Below are 19,205 nucleotides of genomic sequence, written 5' to 3'. Positions count from 1 at the left end.
GGAGCAGCGCTAATAGGATTACTATATGGCTCCAGAAAAAGGAGTGCGGATTGAGACATCCAGGGTTTACTTCCATTGCTTTCAATGGAAGTAAAACCCGGATGTCTCAATCCGCACTCTTTTTCTGGAGCCATATGGTAACCCTAAGCATTGGGTTTTAACCCACAACCTCAGGGTGCTGAGACTGTAGCTCTAACCAGTAGGCCACTCCTTCCTCCTAATTGTATGCTGCCTATGTTCAGCTTATTCTTTCTGCACACCACCTTGGGTGAATAATTCAAAAGTGCAGTACAGTACTCCCCTGAAATTCGCAGGGGTTACGTTCCAGGAGTGACCGCGAATTGTGAAAAACTGTGAAAAATGGATGTGGTACAAAAATGCCTAATTTCTTTTAGGGCCCACCTCACCGCTCCATTTTTGGCTTCTCGTTGCCATGGTGATGGCGCATCGTTCTCAGCCAAGCAGCTGCTGCCATAGGTCGCCATCGGCTGGAAGGCTCCATTTCTGTTTTTGTACCATCATTCCCTGTCGTTAGAGAGTTCATATTTTTCATTGTAGTCTGGGGGGGGGGTGGAAGACTGGAGTAGGGTTGTTAGGGCCTTTAAGGATCTACTTCAGGTTTTTTACCAGGGGTGCCAAAGAGCTCAGCACCCTGCACAGGGTATATTATTCCTTGATCCCTGTGAAGGAAACGTTAACTGACTGGAGTAGATTTTTCTTTCTTGGGGTTAGTTTACTCTCTACATTTTTGGGCTTACTGTAGAATCCCCAGTTAGTTTTTCAGTCTGGGGTATTTTGGGGTGATTTGGTTATGCCTGTTCTTAATACTTGCTTGTGTTATGGATAATGCTTTACTGTTTCCTGTTAATGGCATAGTTTGGTGTTGTCTGAGTTATAATGGATTTCTGGATGTCCAAATACAGTGACACATAAAAACTGTTGGATTTGTGTATAACTTGAATTGTTTATTGAACTTTGCACTCCAATAAAACAAGATTGAAACTAAAAAAATAAAAAATAAAATCAGAGAAGAACAACAACAAAACAACAAAAAAGCAGAGACAAACAATGGCCAGCTTACAATGAGGAACCTCAAGTGCATTTGGTGCTTCTCTACATAAATATTACCAGCACCCAAAGCTGCTTCGATCTTGAAGGTTGAGCTCTGCTAAAAGAAGAGAATATATTGTGGTGTCTCTAGAGAGATAAGACTTGGGGTAGTCTCAGGAGAGAGGTCAGAACAGACATGTTCTCTGGAGAAAGATGAGATACTAAGGTGATCTCTGCAGACAAGTGGAATACTAGGGACATACATTTCTGGTTTATTTAGGGTCAATAGTTTTCAAAAAGTGTTTGAGATCTAGAAAGTCCTTCAGATCTGTCCTTTTTACAGATAAATTTGGGTTTGGGTTTCGGACTAGCCCCAGAAACAGTATGAAACCCGTTGGATCATGGGAGATGATGAAGATGAAAGGCCGATTGATACTGAAGGTAGAAAGTGAGCGAAACATGAACACTCCAGTGACAGCAGAGGCCTCCACGCCATCTTCCTTCAGTTCTAGTGTGGTCTGGTGCTGGATGCTGGACACAAACAAAGTCTCGTTGGAGATCTTGCGGAAATCTGGCTGGGTAAACAGCTCTCCAAGGCCTAAAACAGGATCACAGGATGAGTGAGAGTGCAAATGCAGGCATGACTGTGCTATAAGTACTTTACACCTATTCTGATAACTCACAGGTATGTCTTATGCCACATCCCCTCTCTCTTAGGTGGAGACAACTTGAGGAGATGCTCAGGGTAATGCTAATGTGGCTACATACTCGTATATACCTTAGTAAAGATGGATACACTTCCATTGTAGACTCCATCATTTTCATGCAAAGCAGAAAGCTTAGGAAAAGGTGTCTGCATGCAACAGAAACAAAAAAACCTCTTTCAAAAGCCCCTAGTCTCATTTGCTCCCTTGTCGTGGGTAATAAACTGGGATGGACCACTGGCCCTATTGCCTGCCAACTTTTTCTTCTACACAGCTTCAGCAGCTAAGGTGCTTAAGGAGCAGGGACTGAAGCTGGGTTTTTTGCCCACTCCCAAAGTGTTCTGCTGCCCAAAGCACACAATTAATGCACAAGCCCTTTGGTACAAGGATGCATGCATACAAATCATTATTACATATTAGAGCTATACTGAATAGCATATTTCATTATTCGGCCAAATACAAATACCAAAAAAATGAGTGGGCCGAATACCCAATATGAATAATGGGCACTGATCTTTAACATAACAAATAATTAAAAAAAGCAATGTGAAATCGGAGCTCAAAGTGTTTATTTCAGTAAGATTTAGCACAGTAAAGCCCTGGATTATTTGTATTTGAATTTAAATCACTATTCAGCCTAATACTAATAATGAATTTGGGGATTATTTGAATCAAATCTGAATATTTGGTACATCCCTATTACATACCCACATACATATGGATTGGAGGCATAGCCTAGTGGTTAGAGCGCTGGGCTGACAAGCCCAGTCCAAATCCCACTACTGTTCCCTGTGACCTCAAATAAATCACTTAACCTTAAATTGTGAGCGCTCCAGGGACATTGAAATACCTGGTGTGCCTGAATGTAGCTCACCTTGAGCTACTATTGAAAAAGGTGTGAGCTAAATCCAAATAAATAAAACATAACACTTATGGAAGTATGGTTACCCATTCTGGTGAGCGCATGGTTAAGCTCCAACTGGTATTCCAGAACCAATTTGGGCATTTTTACCAGGGTGGGTGACTCTTTAGGAAAGCGGCTGAACAGTTCTGTGTAGTTGAGACTGCTGAGTACACTTAAGGCATCCCATTCATATCTGTTTGGCATGATGACGACAAAACTTATGTTTCCTTTAAAGGGAAACCTGGCAATCTGAAAACAAAGCAAGAATGAGAAAGGCTGGCGTTGAGCACAGAACAATAAAGAAGAGACAGACAAAATCAGTAGACAATTTTCCAAACTCTCACTCAAAGAGCAAGCTAACTCAGCTGAACTGAAGAAAGTCTCTTTTGATTAATGCAATGAGGAGCACATCCATAACCTGGGGCACAGGACCACCCACTTGGACTCAGGCCTATCCAGTGTCACTGTGACTGATCCCAAATGGATGTCTGCTGTGTGTGTCACTGTGATTGTCCACATAGACTTGATGCCTGTGTGCATCACTGACCCCGTGGAGAAAGACCCTGTGTGTGATACTGTCCTGGTCCTGGATAGAAAGTGACTGCATGAGTCACACTCAATAAGGCAGCAGTTACTAATCGACAGCAAGAAACTGCTCAAACTAAAAGGAACTCCTTAAAAGAGTATTTGGAAAACCCAAGATAGGAAACTAGCAAAGAAAGTGTGGCTACGCAAGCTAGGCCTGTTTGAGAGAGACTTTATGGGGCAGGGATGAGTTAAGAGTTTGATATTAGTGAATAAGGCATATGTTATGAACTGCTTTGATTGACTTTTAGCCATTTAACATAGTAAAATAGTAAATGACGGCAGATAAAGACTTGAATGGTCCATCTAGTATGCCCAACCATACATGCTACATAAATTAATCATTTAATTTAAATGGTCCTTTTTCTCAGATATTTCTGGGCCAAAAACTCAGAACCCTTCCCGGTAATGTGCTTAGGTTCTATCTACTGGAGACTCCGTCAAAGCCCACTCCAGCCCATCTTCGAAGCCCTTCCCAGCCCATCCTCAACTGAATGTCCATATACAGGACACAGATCGTGCAAGTCTGTCCAGTACTGGCCTTAGTTCCTTCAATATATACCCATTATTTTCTGATTAGAGATCCTATGTGTTCATCCCACACTCTGTCACTATTTTCCTCATCACCATCTCCCTCGGGAGCGCATTCATACATCATCTACCCTCTCCATAAAGAAGAATTTCCTAATATTACTCCTGAGTCTAACACCCCTCAACCTCAAATTATGCCCTCTGATTTTACCATTTTCCTTTCTCTGGAAAATATTTTGTTTTACATTAATACCTTTCAAGTATTTGAACATCTGAATCATATCTCCCCTTTCCCTCCTTTCTTCTAGGGTATACATATTCAGGGCTTCAAGTCTCTCCTCATACATCTTCTGGCACAAGCTTCCTACTATTTCTATCGACATCCTCTGGACCACTTCAAGTCTGCTTATGTCCTTTGTCAGATACGGTCTCCAAAAACGAACATAATATTCCAAGTGGGGCCTCACCATTGACCTGTATAGGGGCATCAACATCTTCTTTCTTCTACTGGTCACATCTCTCTCTATACAGCCTAGCATCCTTCTGGCAACAGCCACAGCCTTGTCACACTGTTTCTTTGCCTTTAGATTTTCAGACACTATCCCCCCAAGGTCCCTCTCCCCATCCGTGCATATCAGCCTCTCACCTCCCAGCACATACAGCTCCTTCCAATTTCTAACCCCAAAATGCATTACTCTGCACTTCTTTGCATTGAATTTTAGTTGCCACATATCAGACTATTTGTCTAAGTTTTGCAAATCCTTTTTCATGTTTTCCACTCTCTCCTTGGTGTCTACTCTGTTACAAATCTTGGTATCATCTGAAAAAGGCAAACTTTTCCTTCTAACCCTTCGACAATGTTGCTCACAAACATATTGAACAGAATCGGCCCCAGCTCTGATCCCTGAGGGACTCCATTACTCACCTTTCCCTCCTCCAAGCGAATTCCATTAACTACCACACTCTGGCATCTGTCCGTCAACCAGTTTCTAATCCAGTTCACCACTTTGAGTCCTAACTTCAGCCCGTCAAGTTTGTTCAAGAGCCTTCTATGAGGAACCATGTCAAAGGCTTTGTTGAAATCTAACTAAATTACATCTAGCATATGCCTTTGATCCAATTCTCTAGTCACCCAATCAAAAAAATAAATCAGTAAAAAAAAAAAAAAAAAATGTTCCCTCGGATCCTGTAACCCATTTGATTCTAGGAATTTCACTATCCTTTCTTTCAGCAATGCTTCCATTATTTATTTGGCGGTATATAACTTTTAATGTAATTAAGCAAAAAGCAACCAGCCCTTATCCCTTCTCTTCCTCAACCCCCCTATCTACTCACCCCCATCCCAAGCCAATAGTCTTGGCAACACAATGTATCTAAATCAACCAGATAGAATTAAGACTGGGCTAGTACACCGAAAGGGTGGTCGATCATTGGAACGAACTCCCACTGCAGGTGATTGAGGCAAACAGCGTGGCAGATTTTAAAAATAAATGGGATATTCACGTGGGATCTCTAATGATGTAAAGGAGGGGGTGGGTCGGCAAAATCAGGGCGAAGGGTCACTGGAGTGGGCAGACTTGATGGGCTGTGGCCCTTTTCTGCCGTCATTTTTCTATGTTTCTATGTTTCTACCAACTGAACAATGAGATTCCAGCTGGGCCTACTTGGTATTAGTCAACAGAACAAAGGGACTTTGATCCTTTGGAGTATGTAATGGATTACACTTTTATACAATCATACAGAGACAATCTGACATAAGTTATAAATGTAAAATGCAATCTATGTTTAAGTGTGCATGTTATAACCCAATACAAAGAATTTTGGAACAAAAGGGCTAAAGATACCAGCCATAGCTTGCAGGCTTTTATGAGGGAGGCAATGGTTACCCTATGGTTATATAATTAGAATTGCATGGTCCTTCCCTCCCACATGATTGGTTACCTCCAGATTATTCAATGGAAACCAGCTGAGAGGATACTTCTGAGCATTCATCATTTCTACTGTAACCATTTCCTGCTCATTCAGATAAAACACGTCCTCTGTAGTAAAGCTAGGATCAAATTTGTTTCTCCAAAGTCCTTTCCAAATACAAAAAAATTCAACAGTCAGAGAAAGAATGGCAGCAAACACACGAACATTGTCATCTTCTTTATGCCCCCCCTTCACAATGCCCCATCCTCTCCCCCACCCCTGTGAGCTAACCCTGTATTCCCCATTCCCTACCCCAAAACTGACATGTTATGTTCTTTCCCCTGAAGACTGTCCCTGCTTCCATGTAGAAGCCTTTTCCTGACCTACACTCTTCTGCAAGGTACTAGGTAAATACATGGAATGATTAATTCTGTGCCTAGTAGTTACCTTTAAAATACACAGCGTTGAGCAGCAGTAGCACCAGGTCCTGTGGAACATAGGACAGGAATTTGGTGATTTTTCCACCTGTCACCTCCTTTACCCACTTGTTTATGGCTATTAGGTCATCATCGCTCTTTCCAATCAAGTTCACGGGTTTGGCACCATAAAAACTTTCCGACCTCTTCAAGAACTTTTCTTTCACCTGGAATCCTGCCAACAAGAACCCACTTAAAAGTCATTCTGGTCGGTTATCCTCATCTCCCCTTCCTTAGCAATCTTATCAAAAATCATATTTATACATTTTTTTTAAAAAAGTTAGGACAAATGGCTTTTATGTTTCCAGCTCTGTTGGATAAAGTACCTGAGACAGTTTCAAAGAGGGAGTTTCGTTCCTGACTTGACTGGGTTGCGCTGAACTTTAGAGATGGGCTCTCGTTTGCGATGAAATGCTGTTCACCGATAACAGTACACACTTTCCCCCAGATTCTGTGTAAGTCGCCCAGAGTTGGGTGCGTAAATTTGGATGCACATCACAAATTTGCATGTACACTAATTAGCTACTTAGGTGCTACCGATCAATAATTAGTGTTGACAAGCACTTCATTGACAATGATTAGGAATTAATCCAGTCTTCAAAATTATGGGATAGATTCACAAAGGGCACGTGAGGGATCTGATCTGATCCGTGTCTGGGGGGGCTGATTCACGAAACACCCTCATGCAAATGAGGGCGATCGGAATCACGCCCCCATCCGACTGTCGGGATCGCTCTCTAGCGATCCCGATGCATGCGCAGGCCATCTGTAGATGGTCTGCGCATGCTTAAGAGCAGCGACCTTTTTTTTTTACTTTATTTTTAATCTAGCTGTTTTTACTTTTTCTTTGCGAGCCCGTGGTTTTAACCCGCTTTAAACCCGCAGGTTAAAACCACAGGCTCGTAGTGCGGGGGAAGGGCAGGAGAGTTGGGGCAAGAGTAGGGAGGCGAGTCGGGGCAGGCAGGAGAGATCGGGGCTGAGAGCAGGAGTTTGGGGCAGAGAGCAGGGTGGCAGAAGGCAGGGCAGTCGGAAAGGACTTGAGCGACTAGTCCTCAGCAGTCGCTTGTTTGTGATCGGCCAGCCCAGTCGGTGCTGCAAGGTTTTGGTTTTTGAATCGCTGCCTGCCATCATTTGAATGCCGTTCCCCCTCATTTGCATGTGCGGATCGGAGGATGATCGGAACACAGGTTAGTGAATCAGGTCGGAGGGAAATTGGGTTGCAAAGGGCTCACAAATCGATTGATACACAATTGGTTTGCTTAGTGAATCTAACCCTATGTCTCCAAGTGGATAACAAAACATTTTTTGGCATCTATATGGCAATAGAGTGGGGTTTGGGGGGGAGGGTTACATAAATCTTGACCGCTATGAAAGTTTTTGAGCAGTGGAGTGGTGCCACTGAGGCTCAGAAGATAATATTTAAGCTGGGTTAAAGAGTAGAGTAAAGTTCTGTTATCCACTTGGAGACATAATTTTGAAGACTGGATTGAAATGGGTCTCTGAGTTTAGATATTGGACTAATAAAGGAAATCATACGATTAGGAGTTAAACATAGAAACATAGAAATAGACGGCAGATAAGGGCCACGGCCCATCTAGTCTGCCCACTCCAATGACCCTCCCCTACCTTTCTCTGTGAATAGATCCCACATGTCTATCCCATTTGGCCTTAAAATCAGGCACGCTGCTGGCCTCAATAACCTGAAGTGGAAGACTATTCCAGCGATCAACCACCCTGGAATAGTCTTCCACTTCAGGTTATTGAGACCAGCAGCGTGCCTGATTTTAAGGCCAAATGGGATCGACATGTGGGATCTATTCACAGAGTAAAAGTAGGGGAGGGTCATTAGGGTAGGCAGATTAGATGGGCCGTGGCCCTTATCTGCCATCTATTTCTATGTTTCTATGTTACCGAATACCTTGATCTGTGCACTTGATTGCTATCAGTCGGGCACAAGCATTTACCCCAGCCTTATAATGTGTACAGTGCTGTGTATGTCTACTCATCTGCTGTATGAACACGTTTCAGAGCTGTAACAGGTACAGGCACTCACATGCCTCATATTTCATACAGAGGGGGTCCTTTAATAATGGTTAGCACATACTACTTGCCACAGGCCTCAAAGGAATAAATGGACCTTGCAGCAGCAAGCACCCGCTAAAGCCATTAGTGTACACTGTTAATAAATGATCTACAGTGTGTCCTCTCCCATGCATGTGACATATCAGGCTCTCTCTCCATGTTCAATCAGAAGTCCACTCACTCTACGGCTACTGCTTTGTGAGACAGACACTTAGAGAACCATAATAAAAAAAATACGTCTAAGTACGATTTGGATATAGGGCATTAGTCGCCCAAAGTCAGCAGTGGCAAAATGCCCATTCTCAACAAGTATGTCTAAAATAGGTTTCTTTTTCTAAAATCATCTATCTGTACATCCAGACCGCCACTATGTCGTCCAGACCGCCACTATGTCTATCTTTATACCACATTCTCAACCAAAATTTTGTCCAATTCCCAAATGCCCAGAACAAGACCTTTTGGACGTGGGAGGGGCCAGCATTGTGATGGACTGTCCACCCAGACATGCCACAAACATCTCACCAGAACTCCCTTAGATTATAGATTATGGTGAGTCCCCCAGAACACCCCCAAACCCCACTATACCTACCTGTCTACAACCCCAATAGCCCTTATGGCTGCAGGTGGCACCTATATGGCAGTAGAGTGGGGTTTTGGGGGCTCACATTTTCCACCATGAATGTAGTGGTTAGAGTGGCTTATGGGCCTGGGTCCTCCTCTCTATGGTTCACTAGCTCCCCCCCAGACTACTTAAGCCACCTCTGTGCAGTTCTACTAGGCTTTCCTATGCCAGGTGCTGATGTTCTGGAGGCAGGTATGTACGTTTTTATTCTGAACTTTGTGGGGGTGTGACGGGGTCAGTGACATGGGGAGAGTGGGGGGGGGTCTTTACTTTTTTTCTGCAGTGGTTATTTGGTCACTTTGGATACCTTTTGAGCACTTATACCTGTCTTTACATTGTCTAATTCACAACGTATAAGTTTTGCCTAGGCAGTCTCGTGAAACATTCGATTATCCCTACAGGACGACTAAGTCTAGGTCTGCCCACATCCTGTCCATATCCCGCCTTAACCACTCCTCCAAAAAATGCCCCTTTAAGCTCTGAGCACACAGCAGGGTTCAAAGGCCTAAAATGTCCCTGGATCTAAACATTCAAGGTACTGAAGGGAATAGACTTGGTAGATAAGGACAGGTTGTTCACCCTCTCCAAGGTAGGGAGAACGAGAGGGCACTCTCTAAAATTGAAAGGGGATAGATTCCGTATAAACATAAGGAAGTTCTTCACCCAGAGTGGTAGAAAACTGGAACGCTCTTCCGGAGTCTGTCATAGGGGAAAACACCCTCCAGGGATTCAAGACAAAGTTAGACAAGTTCCTGCTGAACCAGAACGTACGCAGGTAGGGCTAGTCTTAGTTAGGGCGCTGGTCTCTGACCGAGGGCGTCGTGTGAGCGGACTGCTGGGCACGATGGACCACTGGACTGACTCAGCGGCGGCAATTCTTATGTTCTTATGTCCAAAAAAGCTGTTTTGATTATTGGCACTTGGACGACCTGTCTTTTAGGACCTGACTTGGGCGGGTTTTTAGACATATTTAAGTTTTGATTATGAGCCCCTTAGTGACTTTGTTAAACAGCTGATCAAGTTAAGAGAAGAGAAGAGGCCCTCTGAATCCAAACTTCTCCTGACAATCTAATTGTGCTCTGTGTGGTGATCCAAGAGACTTACCCATGGCTCTGTCATTAAACTCAACCCTGAATTACAGACCGGTAAGCCTGACTTCAGTGCCGTGCAAAATGGTGGAAACAATTATAAAAAATAAAATTTTGGAACACGTAGACAAACATGATTTAATGAGAAAGAGCTAGCATGGGTTCAGCCGAGGGAGATCTTGCCTCACCAATTTGCTCGCTTGACTTCTTTGAAAGTGTGAATAAACATGTGGATAAAGATGAGCCAGTTGATGAAGTGTATTTAGATTTTCAGAAAGCTTCTGACAAAGTTCCTCATGAGAGGCTCCTGAGAAAATTAAAGAGTCAGGGGATAGATGGCAAAGTTCAGTTGTGGATTAGGAATTGATTATCAGATAGAAAACAGAGGGTAGGGTTAAATGGTCATTTTTCTCAATGGAGGAGAGTAAACAGTGGAATGCTGCAGGGATCTGTACTGGGACCGGTGCTATTTAAATTATTTATAAAGGATCTGGAAATTGGAAGGACGAGTGAGGTGATTAAATTTGCAGATGATGTTCAAAGTTGTTAAAACACATGCGGATTGTGAAAAATTGCAGGTAGGCCTTAGGAAATTGGAAGACTGGGTGTCCAAGTGGCAGATGAAGTTTAATGTGGACAAATGCAAAGTGATGCACATTGGGAAGAATAACCCAAATCACAGTTACCAGATGCTAGAGTCTACCTTGGGGGTTAGCACCCATGAACACAGTTCTGCCAATTCACCTAAGTCTTTCCCTACAGCATTCTATGTTCTTCTTGTACTGAGACCTACTCACCAAGCTCAGTTTCCTCATTCCTGCTCTGCAGTACTCCCTACTTTTTATCCATCTCTAATGCACCTCAATCCTGCCCTGCAGCACCCTCTGCTTTTCCTTCACCGAGACCTACATACAGTAGCTATTTCTAATACATCTCAGTCCTGCACTAAGCACCACCTGTTCTTCCTGTACCAACTCCTACATATCCAACTCTAATGAACCTCAGTTCTCCTCAGCATCCACTGCTCATCTTGTGCCGAGACCTACATATTCATCTCTAATACACCTCATTCCTGCCTTGCAACATCCTTTGCTCTTCCTGCATATGTCCTTTAGAGCGCACCTTTCTTGGTGTAGATCCGTGCAGCAAGGCTCAGGATTGTCTTTGTGAGTTCTTTTCGAGCACTTTTTAGTGTGCTGTGAAGGCACTTCACTGTGTCTATGTGCAGAGTCTCCAACAGTTGCTTCTCTGTCCGGTTGCCAGCTCCTGAAAAGCAATTCAAAGCGAGACCAGAAAGAGAAGGGATTAGAACAAATATAGACAAATGAGTGTGGCTGCTGCTGAAAGTAATAAAAAGAAATACTGTAAAAGACAAGAAAGGAAAATAAGGTGACACTTTTCATATTGGACTAACTACAGTTCCCTCCTCCATGGTATGGCATTTCTGCCCCCCCCCCCCCCCCCACACACACACACACACACACACACAATCTGGTATATTTCTCTCCTCTCCTTCCCTGGACTTGCATGTCTGCTTGCTTCTCCTGGCCCCTCCCCAATTTGGCATTTCTATCCCTGCGGGATCCAGAGTGGTACCTCTTCACTCTCTTTCCCTTCCCCACACTGGAGCTTGCAATCTTCAGGCTACCACAGCTGCTTAAAAACACTGTCTTTGGCAGCCCTGGAAGCTTTCCCTTCTGCTTCAACTTTCTGAACCTGTGGAGGCAGGATGCTGCAGCAGAGGGAAAGCTTCAGGGTCATCCAAGATGGTGTGATTAAGCTGCTGGCAACCCAAAGATTATAAACTGCAGTGCAGGGAAGAGAGAGAGGTTTCCCGCTTGGAGAAGGGAGGTGGGGTGCCGGACTGGCAGGTCGTTTGCATCTTCTCCATAGCACCCCTAGAAGTTTGCTGTGGCACCCCAGGGCACTGCGACACACAGTTTGAGACAAAGTTGGTGGGGAAAATAAAAAGAAGGGCCCTGGGTACGTCTGATTTCAGTTTGCAAATTCCTTTAGATAATAAAGGTTAAACTGGTTTCTCAGTTACCTAGAGCAAGCTGAGACAGGCTGAGGAAAATGCTGAAAGGTGACAGGAGAAAATTAGGCATTTTGGATTCCAGGTGAACTTGCTTGAAGAGATCAATGCTAAATTTCATCAGAGCTTCCGCGACAATATGTCTCTCTTCCAAGGACACCATTTTTTTGCACCTTCCTTCTTCATCCTCCCCTTCTTCTGGGAAGTCATCCTGTTCTTCCTCTCGGTCACTGCCTTCCGCTGAACTTTGTTCTGTGAGCCCTGGCACTTCCTGGTCCTCTGTAGCAGCGGTGACTTCCACTGGCAATGACGTGGAGGTTTGGAAGAAGGCAGTTGTTCTTGCATGTGGATGAAGGTCCTCCCAGGTATCAGAAGTGGAGTTTTGAAATGAAGAGTCTGTGTACAAAGGAGAACTGGAAGTGGTGCTGGAATTGAATGACAATCCATCTGTTTGGTTTACAGCAGCAACTTCACCTGAATGCTAAGCAGAAACAGGAAACATAGGGATGAGTTTTATACCAGCATTCCACTGTTCTTAAAACTAAGAATATATTTTACTGAATTGCCTAAGCTTTCCTAAGAATGCATTGGTTCAGAGTGATGTGGGGACAAAAATTCATCCCTGTCCCCTCCTCACCATCTCCGCAGTCTTAATTTTCTTCCCCATATCTCCCCGCTCAAAGCAGGAAGATGATTTTATGCAATTTTATGGGCCTAGGGCATTGCAAATAAACATTTTAAGCCTATAGTGGGATTTTTTATTTTATTTTTATTGGAAAAACATCAGTAAAAGAACAACTTGCAACAAAACAGTCAGCAAATAAGGAAAAAAATTCTCAATCAAGTACAGCCATCCGATTATCACATGTAAATAGCTTAGTGCTCTTGTCCTGGCTCACCAAGGCTAATTGACTTGATTGAAATTCACTTGATCCCCCTCATTGGTTCATTTCAGATAGTGGGCCTGACTTGAGGCCTGTTCTCTTGCTACTGCATCTACTACTACTATTAATTATTTCTATAGCACTACCAGATGCACGCAGCGCTGTACAGAGTCATAAAGGGTAAGAAAACAGTCCCTGCTCGAAAGAGCTTATAATCTAAACAGGTAAGACAGACAAACAAGATGTCATGGTTACAGTTAAGGGGAACGGTTAATCAGCTGGCTGGGTTGGAGGGAACTCACAATGTTCCTGGCTGAAGCAAGACTAACTTAAGAGCACAGGATACTTTTTTTTTTTTTTCCTTCAAATCACTGCTCTTACAGGTGTGTACAAATTTGCCAGCACATTCAGCATCTCCTTATATATATTTTACAAAAGGCTGCACACTCAGAGACTTTGGTAAAATACAAGGGGAACTCAGCACATCCTGACTCAGACATCTTGTTTCCTCCCTCCTGCACAAAATAGGGCTTAAGTATGGTATAAGTACCATACGCTATTTTAAAAAAAACATCCCTATTCAATTTTTGTATTATTGTTATATGTCACCTATTTCAAAGGCAATGGATAGCATACCACAGATATATAATTTCAGTGAAAGCACCATACTGAGCAGCAATAGTCATCCAAATTTCGGATCTTTTCCAGATAAGCCCCGCCAAAAAGTTAACCCCCGCCACAGTTTTAGCTAACACCATGCTAAGTGAATACTTGGGGAAAGTGATATACAAGAGGGGGCGGAGCCCCACCTTGAACCCTCCCCCCCCCCCGAGTCATTATTCAAATCATGTGAATAATTTCCTCGGAGGGCTTCAATAGTTTAATAATTTATAAGGTGGCGTGGCTTAAGTTTTCGCCCGTGCACTTTTTGCATTAGTAGTGGTGGGGCTTATCTGGAAAAGACCCCAAATTTCTCCTTAATTATTAACTGAGTACATATGCCACAGCTGATACCAGTCAGCCTAACATGCAGATATAGCAGACCTATACCCATGTTTAACATGTAAGAACTGTTTTTGTGGGGGGGGAGGGGTTAAATAAGTTCAGAGCTTTCTGTATTTTTATTAATGATTGCTTGGTCTAATATCCTTTTCAGTTTAACTTTCTTCTTTTCACAATACAGTGGAACCTTGGTTTACGAGCATAATTCGTTCCAGAAGCATGCTCGTAAACCAAATTGCTCGTATATCAAAGCAAGTTTCCCCATAGGAAGTAATGTAATGTAATGTAATGTAATTTATTTCTTATATACCGCTACATCCGTTAGGTTCTAAGCGGTTTGAAGAAAATATACATTAAGATTATAAATGAGAAGTAAGAAGGTACTTAAAAAATTCCCTTACTGTCCCGAAGGCTCACAATCTAACTAAAGTACCTGGAAATTAATAAAGAAGAGAAAATAAAGATGGTTGAAAAAAGAAAAATTCTAAGTAAGGGAAACTGCTTTGATTGGTTCCACCTCCTCTCCCCCCTCCACGAGGCTACCGGCACTGCTCCATTCTCCCCCCCCCCCTTGAGGAATCCGACGCTGTTCCAAACCCCTCCCCGCGATCCAGCTTCCCTCCCCCTGCAAACCGGCATCCCCCCCCGCTCATGTTGCCTCCCTCCACCGCAATCCTACTTTCCCCCCTCCCGAGCAGTCAATGACACCCTTTACCCGACTTGGCACCAATGCCGGTGCCCGAAGATCCTCCCTCTTCTGGCGCGGCTGGGCGGTGCGTCGGAGATCCTCCTTCTTCTGGGCTGGGCTGGGCTGGACTGGCTTTGAGCATTTGCGCATGCTCAAAGCCTTCTGGTCTCGCTCTCTCCGAGATTGAGAGCGAGATCAGAAGACTTTGAGCATGCGCAAATGCTCAAAGCCAGTCCCTCCCAGCCCAGCCCAGAAGAAGGAGGATCTCCGACGCACCGCCCAGCCCAGGCCGCGCCAGAAGAGGGAGGATCTTCGGGCACCGGCACTGGTGCCAAGTCGGGTAAAGGGTGTCATTGACTGCGGGGGGGGGGGAAATAGGATCGGGGGGGGGGGGGGCAACGCGAGCGGGGGGGGCACTCGTACTGCGAGGCAAGCTCGGTTTACGAGGCACCAAGTTTGCGAATGTTTTGCTCGTCTTGCAAAACACTCGCAAACTGGTGCACTCGTAAACCGAGGTACCACTGTATATAAAAGGTAGAGAACAGTAAGTCTGTTCTCAGAAACATGCCATCTCACTGACTTGTTAATTAAACTCAAGCCGCTACATAGTTTTAGAAGTATGCATTCTTTAACGCTCCTAGACCACCAAAGAGGTTCAAAAAAGAGAAGGATTGGGGGGAGGGGTTGTTCTGGAAAGGATTTGTGCAATATAAGAAAGACTTTCCTTAGTCAGGCAGCTTTCATTTCCAAGAAAGCAAGTTTAGCCATGCATTCAGCAAATTTTGAGAGTCATAAGCCCAGAAAAAAATGCATTTTGAAGAAAAAAAAAAAAATCCATACCATTGGTACTTCCATTTCTTTTACATTAATGCACCTGAAATACCCTGACAACCCTGTATCTTGTGTACTTTCTCTGTAGTTGCATCTTAATGCTGGCAGCATTATTTCAGCTACAGCCTTCTTATCTTTCCAACTTGGTGTTATTTTATGTTCCAAGACCTCTATTACGATCTTTGAATGACAATAGGGTAGTCGTTCCTCATATCTCATAAGCACATCTTGCGTCAACTAGAGATTGTGTGGTGTTCTATCAAGTTCCGCAGTTATGGAATAATTTGCCCATAGATTTGAGAAAAGACACCTAAAAGCGCACTTTTTTCAATTGGTTTTCTCAAATTAATTAATTGAGTTCGGGACTGTAATCTGTATTTATATAATGATTAATTTTTTGATATGGAAAAACAATTTTTTTAAAACTGTATGTATTTATTATGGTTTACTGAGATTTGATTGCTTGTTTTTATTGCTGCTAGAATTATTACTATGGAGATTTTGATTGTTTGTATTTTAGGAAAAAAAAAAAATTTAACTTTTGCTTTTACTCTTTTCTAGCCTATTTTTAAATGGAGTTCCTTTCCTAATGATTGTGTATTATATACTGTACACCGCTTGGATCCTTTTTTAGGCTGTTATGCGGTATAGAAAGTTTTTAATAAACATAAACAATCATTATACTTTAGGGATACCTCCGGAAATGAGCAGCTTCCATGTACAGCTAAACAGAAGGTGAGACCTAAACAAGGAGGAGACATGAACGGACTAGATATTTGGACAATAGTCTAATTAGTATTGGTAGCTACATTACTAAAACATTGTGGGCCTGATTCAGTATAGGACACCGATCGCGTGTCCTATACTAAATCAAGCATCAGCGACCTATGCAGAATTGTGTCTACACTCCCGGACAGACGCCTTAAACGTAAGCCAGCATTTTGCAGGCCTGCATTTAAGGAATCTGTCTCACGTCTATGAAGACGTGTAGCGATGCTTAAGACCGCCCAAGGTCACTTGCAGCAAAACCATGCCCATGCCCTACCTGTTTTGGATACTTTTTTTTTTTTACGTGTGTCCTGATTGGCTGCCAGACTGCAGTAGGATGCCTACCATCACCTGCAATCAGGATGCGTTTCAAGAATCAGGCCCTGTGTGTCTACAGAGAAGAAGGAAGAGGTACTAGATGAGCTGCTTGGTCATATTCTGTCATCATCTTGTATGTTTCCATGAAAAGGAAAGACAACCTAATGTCCGTTCTGAGTAAGCTATGACCACGTCAAACAGGTGCCAGGTCTTTGTGACCAGGTTATCACCGCTTTACCTGATCAGTCTCGCCAACATCAGGATCGAAGAGTAGCCAGTCAAGCTCCAGACCCTGTGTAAAACAAAGACACAGGGTTTGAATGCCAAGAATGTTGCTCAGTGTAATACTGCAATTAATCACCTTGTGGCATCCACTATAACATCAGACTCCTGGCTGGAACATGATCACTTTGAGAGAACTCCTGCTCCATCTCATTCCCTGCCATAGCCACAATGCTGATTGACATAGGTCTGGAGGGTCTTTATCCCCATGCAAGCCCCTCTTCATGCCACCTTTACTTTTGTTGTAAACCGTTTAGTTTGCATATGTAATATAGCGGTATATCAAGTTTAACTAAAACTGCAAACTATACATAGTGAAAAGAAGCGCAAGAGAAAATAATCCTAGTTCATTCTGAATTACCTTTATAGGAAGCGGCAAACCTGACACGAATAGGACAAACATGGGAAAGAGTAGCTTCTTCATTGTTCTGAAATAGAAACATTAAGTGAATATTCAATATGAAACTCAGAACACGGTGAACTACATGAGCAAAGACTTTGATTTGAAATATTAAAAAGAATTTGTGTTTTATTGCTTTGGTTCCTTTCCTGCCTGTTCAGTCCATGGTGAAAAATCCCATTTTCATCTGAGACCTTTTTTCCTGCCTCCACAAGGTAGGCAGGGCTGGTGCAAGAGTATTAGGAGCCCTAGGGCAGGAGTGGACAACCTGCAGTCTGTGAAACCATGCAAAGTATACATAGAAAATGGCCTGCACAAATTCCATTCATCAGAGTTTTGTTGCCAGTGGAACCATTGAAGGCTATAACCTTTCTCTTCCAACAGTAGGGCCTCAATTGAACAGCTTTCTTAATTTACTCTCCAATTACTCTTTGCTATGACTAGGCTGGACTCTCGAATAGTTCTGTAATTGTCTAAATGTAACCTAATTGTTATCATGACTATTCTGTTCTTAAATTGATTGTGAATGTCAAATTGTAACCCGTTCTGAGCTTCTGGGAGAACGAGATAAAAATCAAAATAAATAAATAAAACAGAACAAAGACTTGCTTGTCAGTATTAGCAACTGTTTGGAAAGACAGAAGTATTAACAGAATGGTCTGTCACCATATAATTTATGTTTGTTCAGTCATTATATTGCGTTTTGTTGGCAGTAAATTATATAATAATAACAACTTTATTCTTCTATACCGCCACAATCTTGCGACATCTAGGCAGTTTACAATCAGGAGAGCTGGACATTCAGCGAGTTACAATATACAGATAGTCAGGGGAAATACAGAGGGCAGAAACATTTAGGAAGCAGAATTATAGATATACAATTTGCTAGCGAGAGTATAAGGTATACAGATTGGAAGAAATTTCAAAGTGGGCCTGTTAGGAGAAGGCCATGCAATTCAAAAAGTACAGCGAAAATTACGATAATAACAATTTATATATGTCACAGAACCAAGAGTTCTATGTGCAATTCTGAAAGTACAGCGAAAATTACGATATGATAATAATAACAATTTGTGTATATCACAGACCCAAGAGTTCTATGCGGACTTAAGAGGGGAGAGAGGAAAAGGGTAAGAGGTCGGGAGGACCGTTATTGAGGAGAGAGGGAAGAGCAGGTCAGTTGTTTAGGTATTTCAGGAACAGGTGCGTTTTTAGGCGCTTCCTAAATTCCTCGTAGGTAGTGGGCGAAAGCAGTTGATCTAGGTCTTTACCCCATAAGACTGCTTGGTGTGAGAGAAGGTGATCATGGTGTTTTTTCAGTTTGCAGCCTTTAATTGGAGGGGAAACGAAGTTCGAATGTGTGCTTCTCTTATGTTTGTTGGTGGAAAAGGAGAAAGGGTCAGTTATGTATTTGGGGGCTAGTCCATATAGTACTTTGAAGCAGAGGAAGGCGAATTTAAACTTTACACATGCTTCCGTCGGCAGCCAGTGCAATTGTCGGTAATAAGGTGTCACGTGATCAAATTTCTTCAGCCCGAAGATAAGTCTAACCGCAGCATTTTGCATCATTTGAAGACGTCGTATATTCTTTTGGGAGATTGCTAAATAGGCTATGTTGCAGTAGTCAAGTTGACTTAGGACGAGGGATTGCACCAGGATTCTGAATGTTGACGTATCGAAATAAGATTTAATGGATCTGAGTTTCTTTGCTTTGGATCTGGTGCTTTGTTTGGTTTTTTTCATTTTCTGTGTGCAGCCTACTAGCGATAATATCAACATTCATGCGACCATGTATAAAAGTTACCCATAGAAAATGACACGGGGACCGTATACCGTGGTAAACCGTGGGTCACCGCAGTAAATCCGCAGGAATGGAGACATTTGCAACTGGTTTACTGCAGGAATGGGGACAAGACCTTTCACCGCCCCGCGGAAATGGGGACAAGACCTTTTACTGCCCCGTGGGAGCGGTGAAAAGCCTTACTCATGTGGTAAAAAAATTGCACCCGTGTCAGACTCAGCATCTTCTCCCCAGCTCCTCTTG

General features: G+C 43.0%; 1 protein-coding gene across 3 annotated transcripts in view; it reads right to left on the bottom strand.

Moving 5' to 3' along the window:
* Positions 1 to 967: 967 nt before the first annotated feature.
* Positions 968 to 19,205, bottom strand: part of SERPINF2 (serpin family F member 2) — a 44,505-nt gene continuing 26,267 nt past the window's right edge. The window contains exons 2-9 of one of the 3 annotated variants that reach the window (XM_033921279.1): positions 17,123 to 17,189; positions 16,718 to 16,771; positions 12,001 to 12,469; positions 11,076 to 11,219; positions 6,133 to 6,336; positions 5,716 to 5,852; positions 2,703 to 2,907; positions 968 to 1,648 (exon numbers count right to left, since the gene is read on the bottom strand). In XM_033921279.1, coding sequence (XP_033777170.1) covers positions 1,323 to 1,648; positions 2,703 to 2,907; positions 5,716 to 5,852; positions 6,133 to 6,336; positions 11,076 to 11,219; positions 12,001 to 12,469; positions 16,718 to 16,771; positions 17,123 to 17,185 — 1,602 coding nt within the window. In that variant the 5' untranslated portion in view covers positions 17,186 to 17,189 and the 3' untranslated portion in view covers positions 968 to 1,322. Of the gene's footprint in view, positions 1,649 to 2,702; positions 2,908 to 5,715; positions 5,853 to 6,132; positions 6,337 to 11,075; positions 11,220 to 12,000; positions 12,470 to 16,717; positions 16,772 to 17,122; positions 18,328 to 19,205 lie in introns of those variants that run through there. The other 2 variants (XM_033921280.1, XM_033921281.1) reach the window with 2 other exon arrangements.

The sequence above is a fragment of the Geotrypetes seraphini genome, chromosome 15 (assembly GCF_902459505.1).
Source record: "Geotrypetes seraphini chromosome 15, aGeoSer1.1, whole genome shotgun sequence".
Classification (NCBI taxonomy): Eukaryota; Metazoa; Chordata; class Amphibia; order Gymnophiona; family Dermophiidae; genus Geotrypetes; species Geotrypetes seraphini.
The sequence above is the reverse complement of the archived record's forward strand: the minus strand, read 5'-3'. Positions and strand labels throughout refer to the sequence as shown.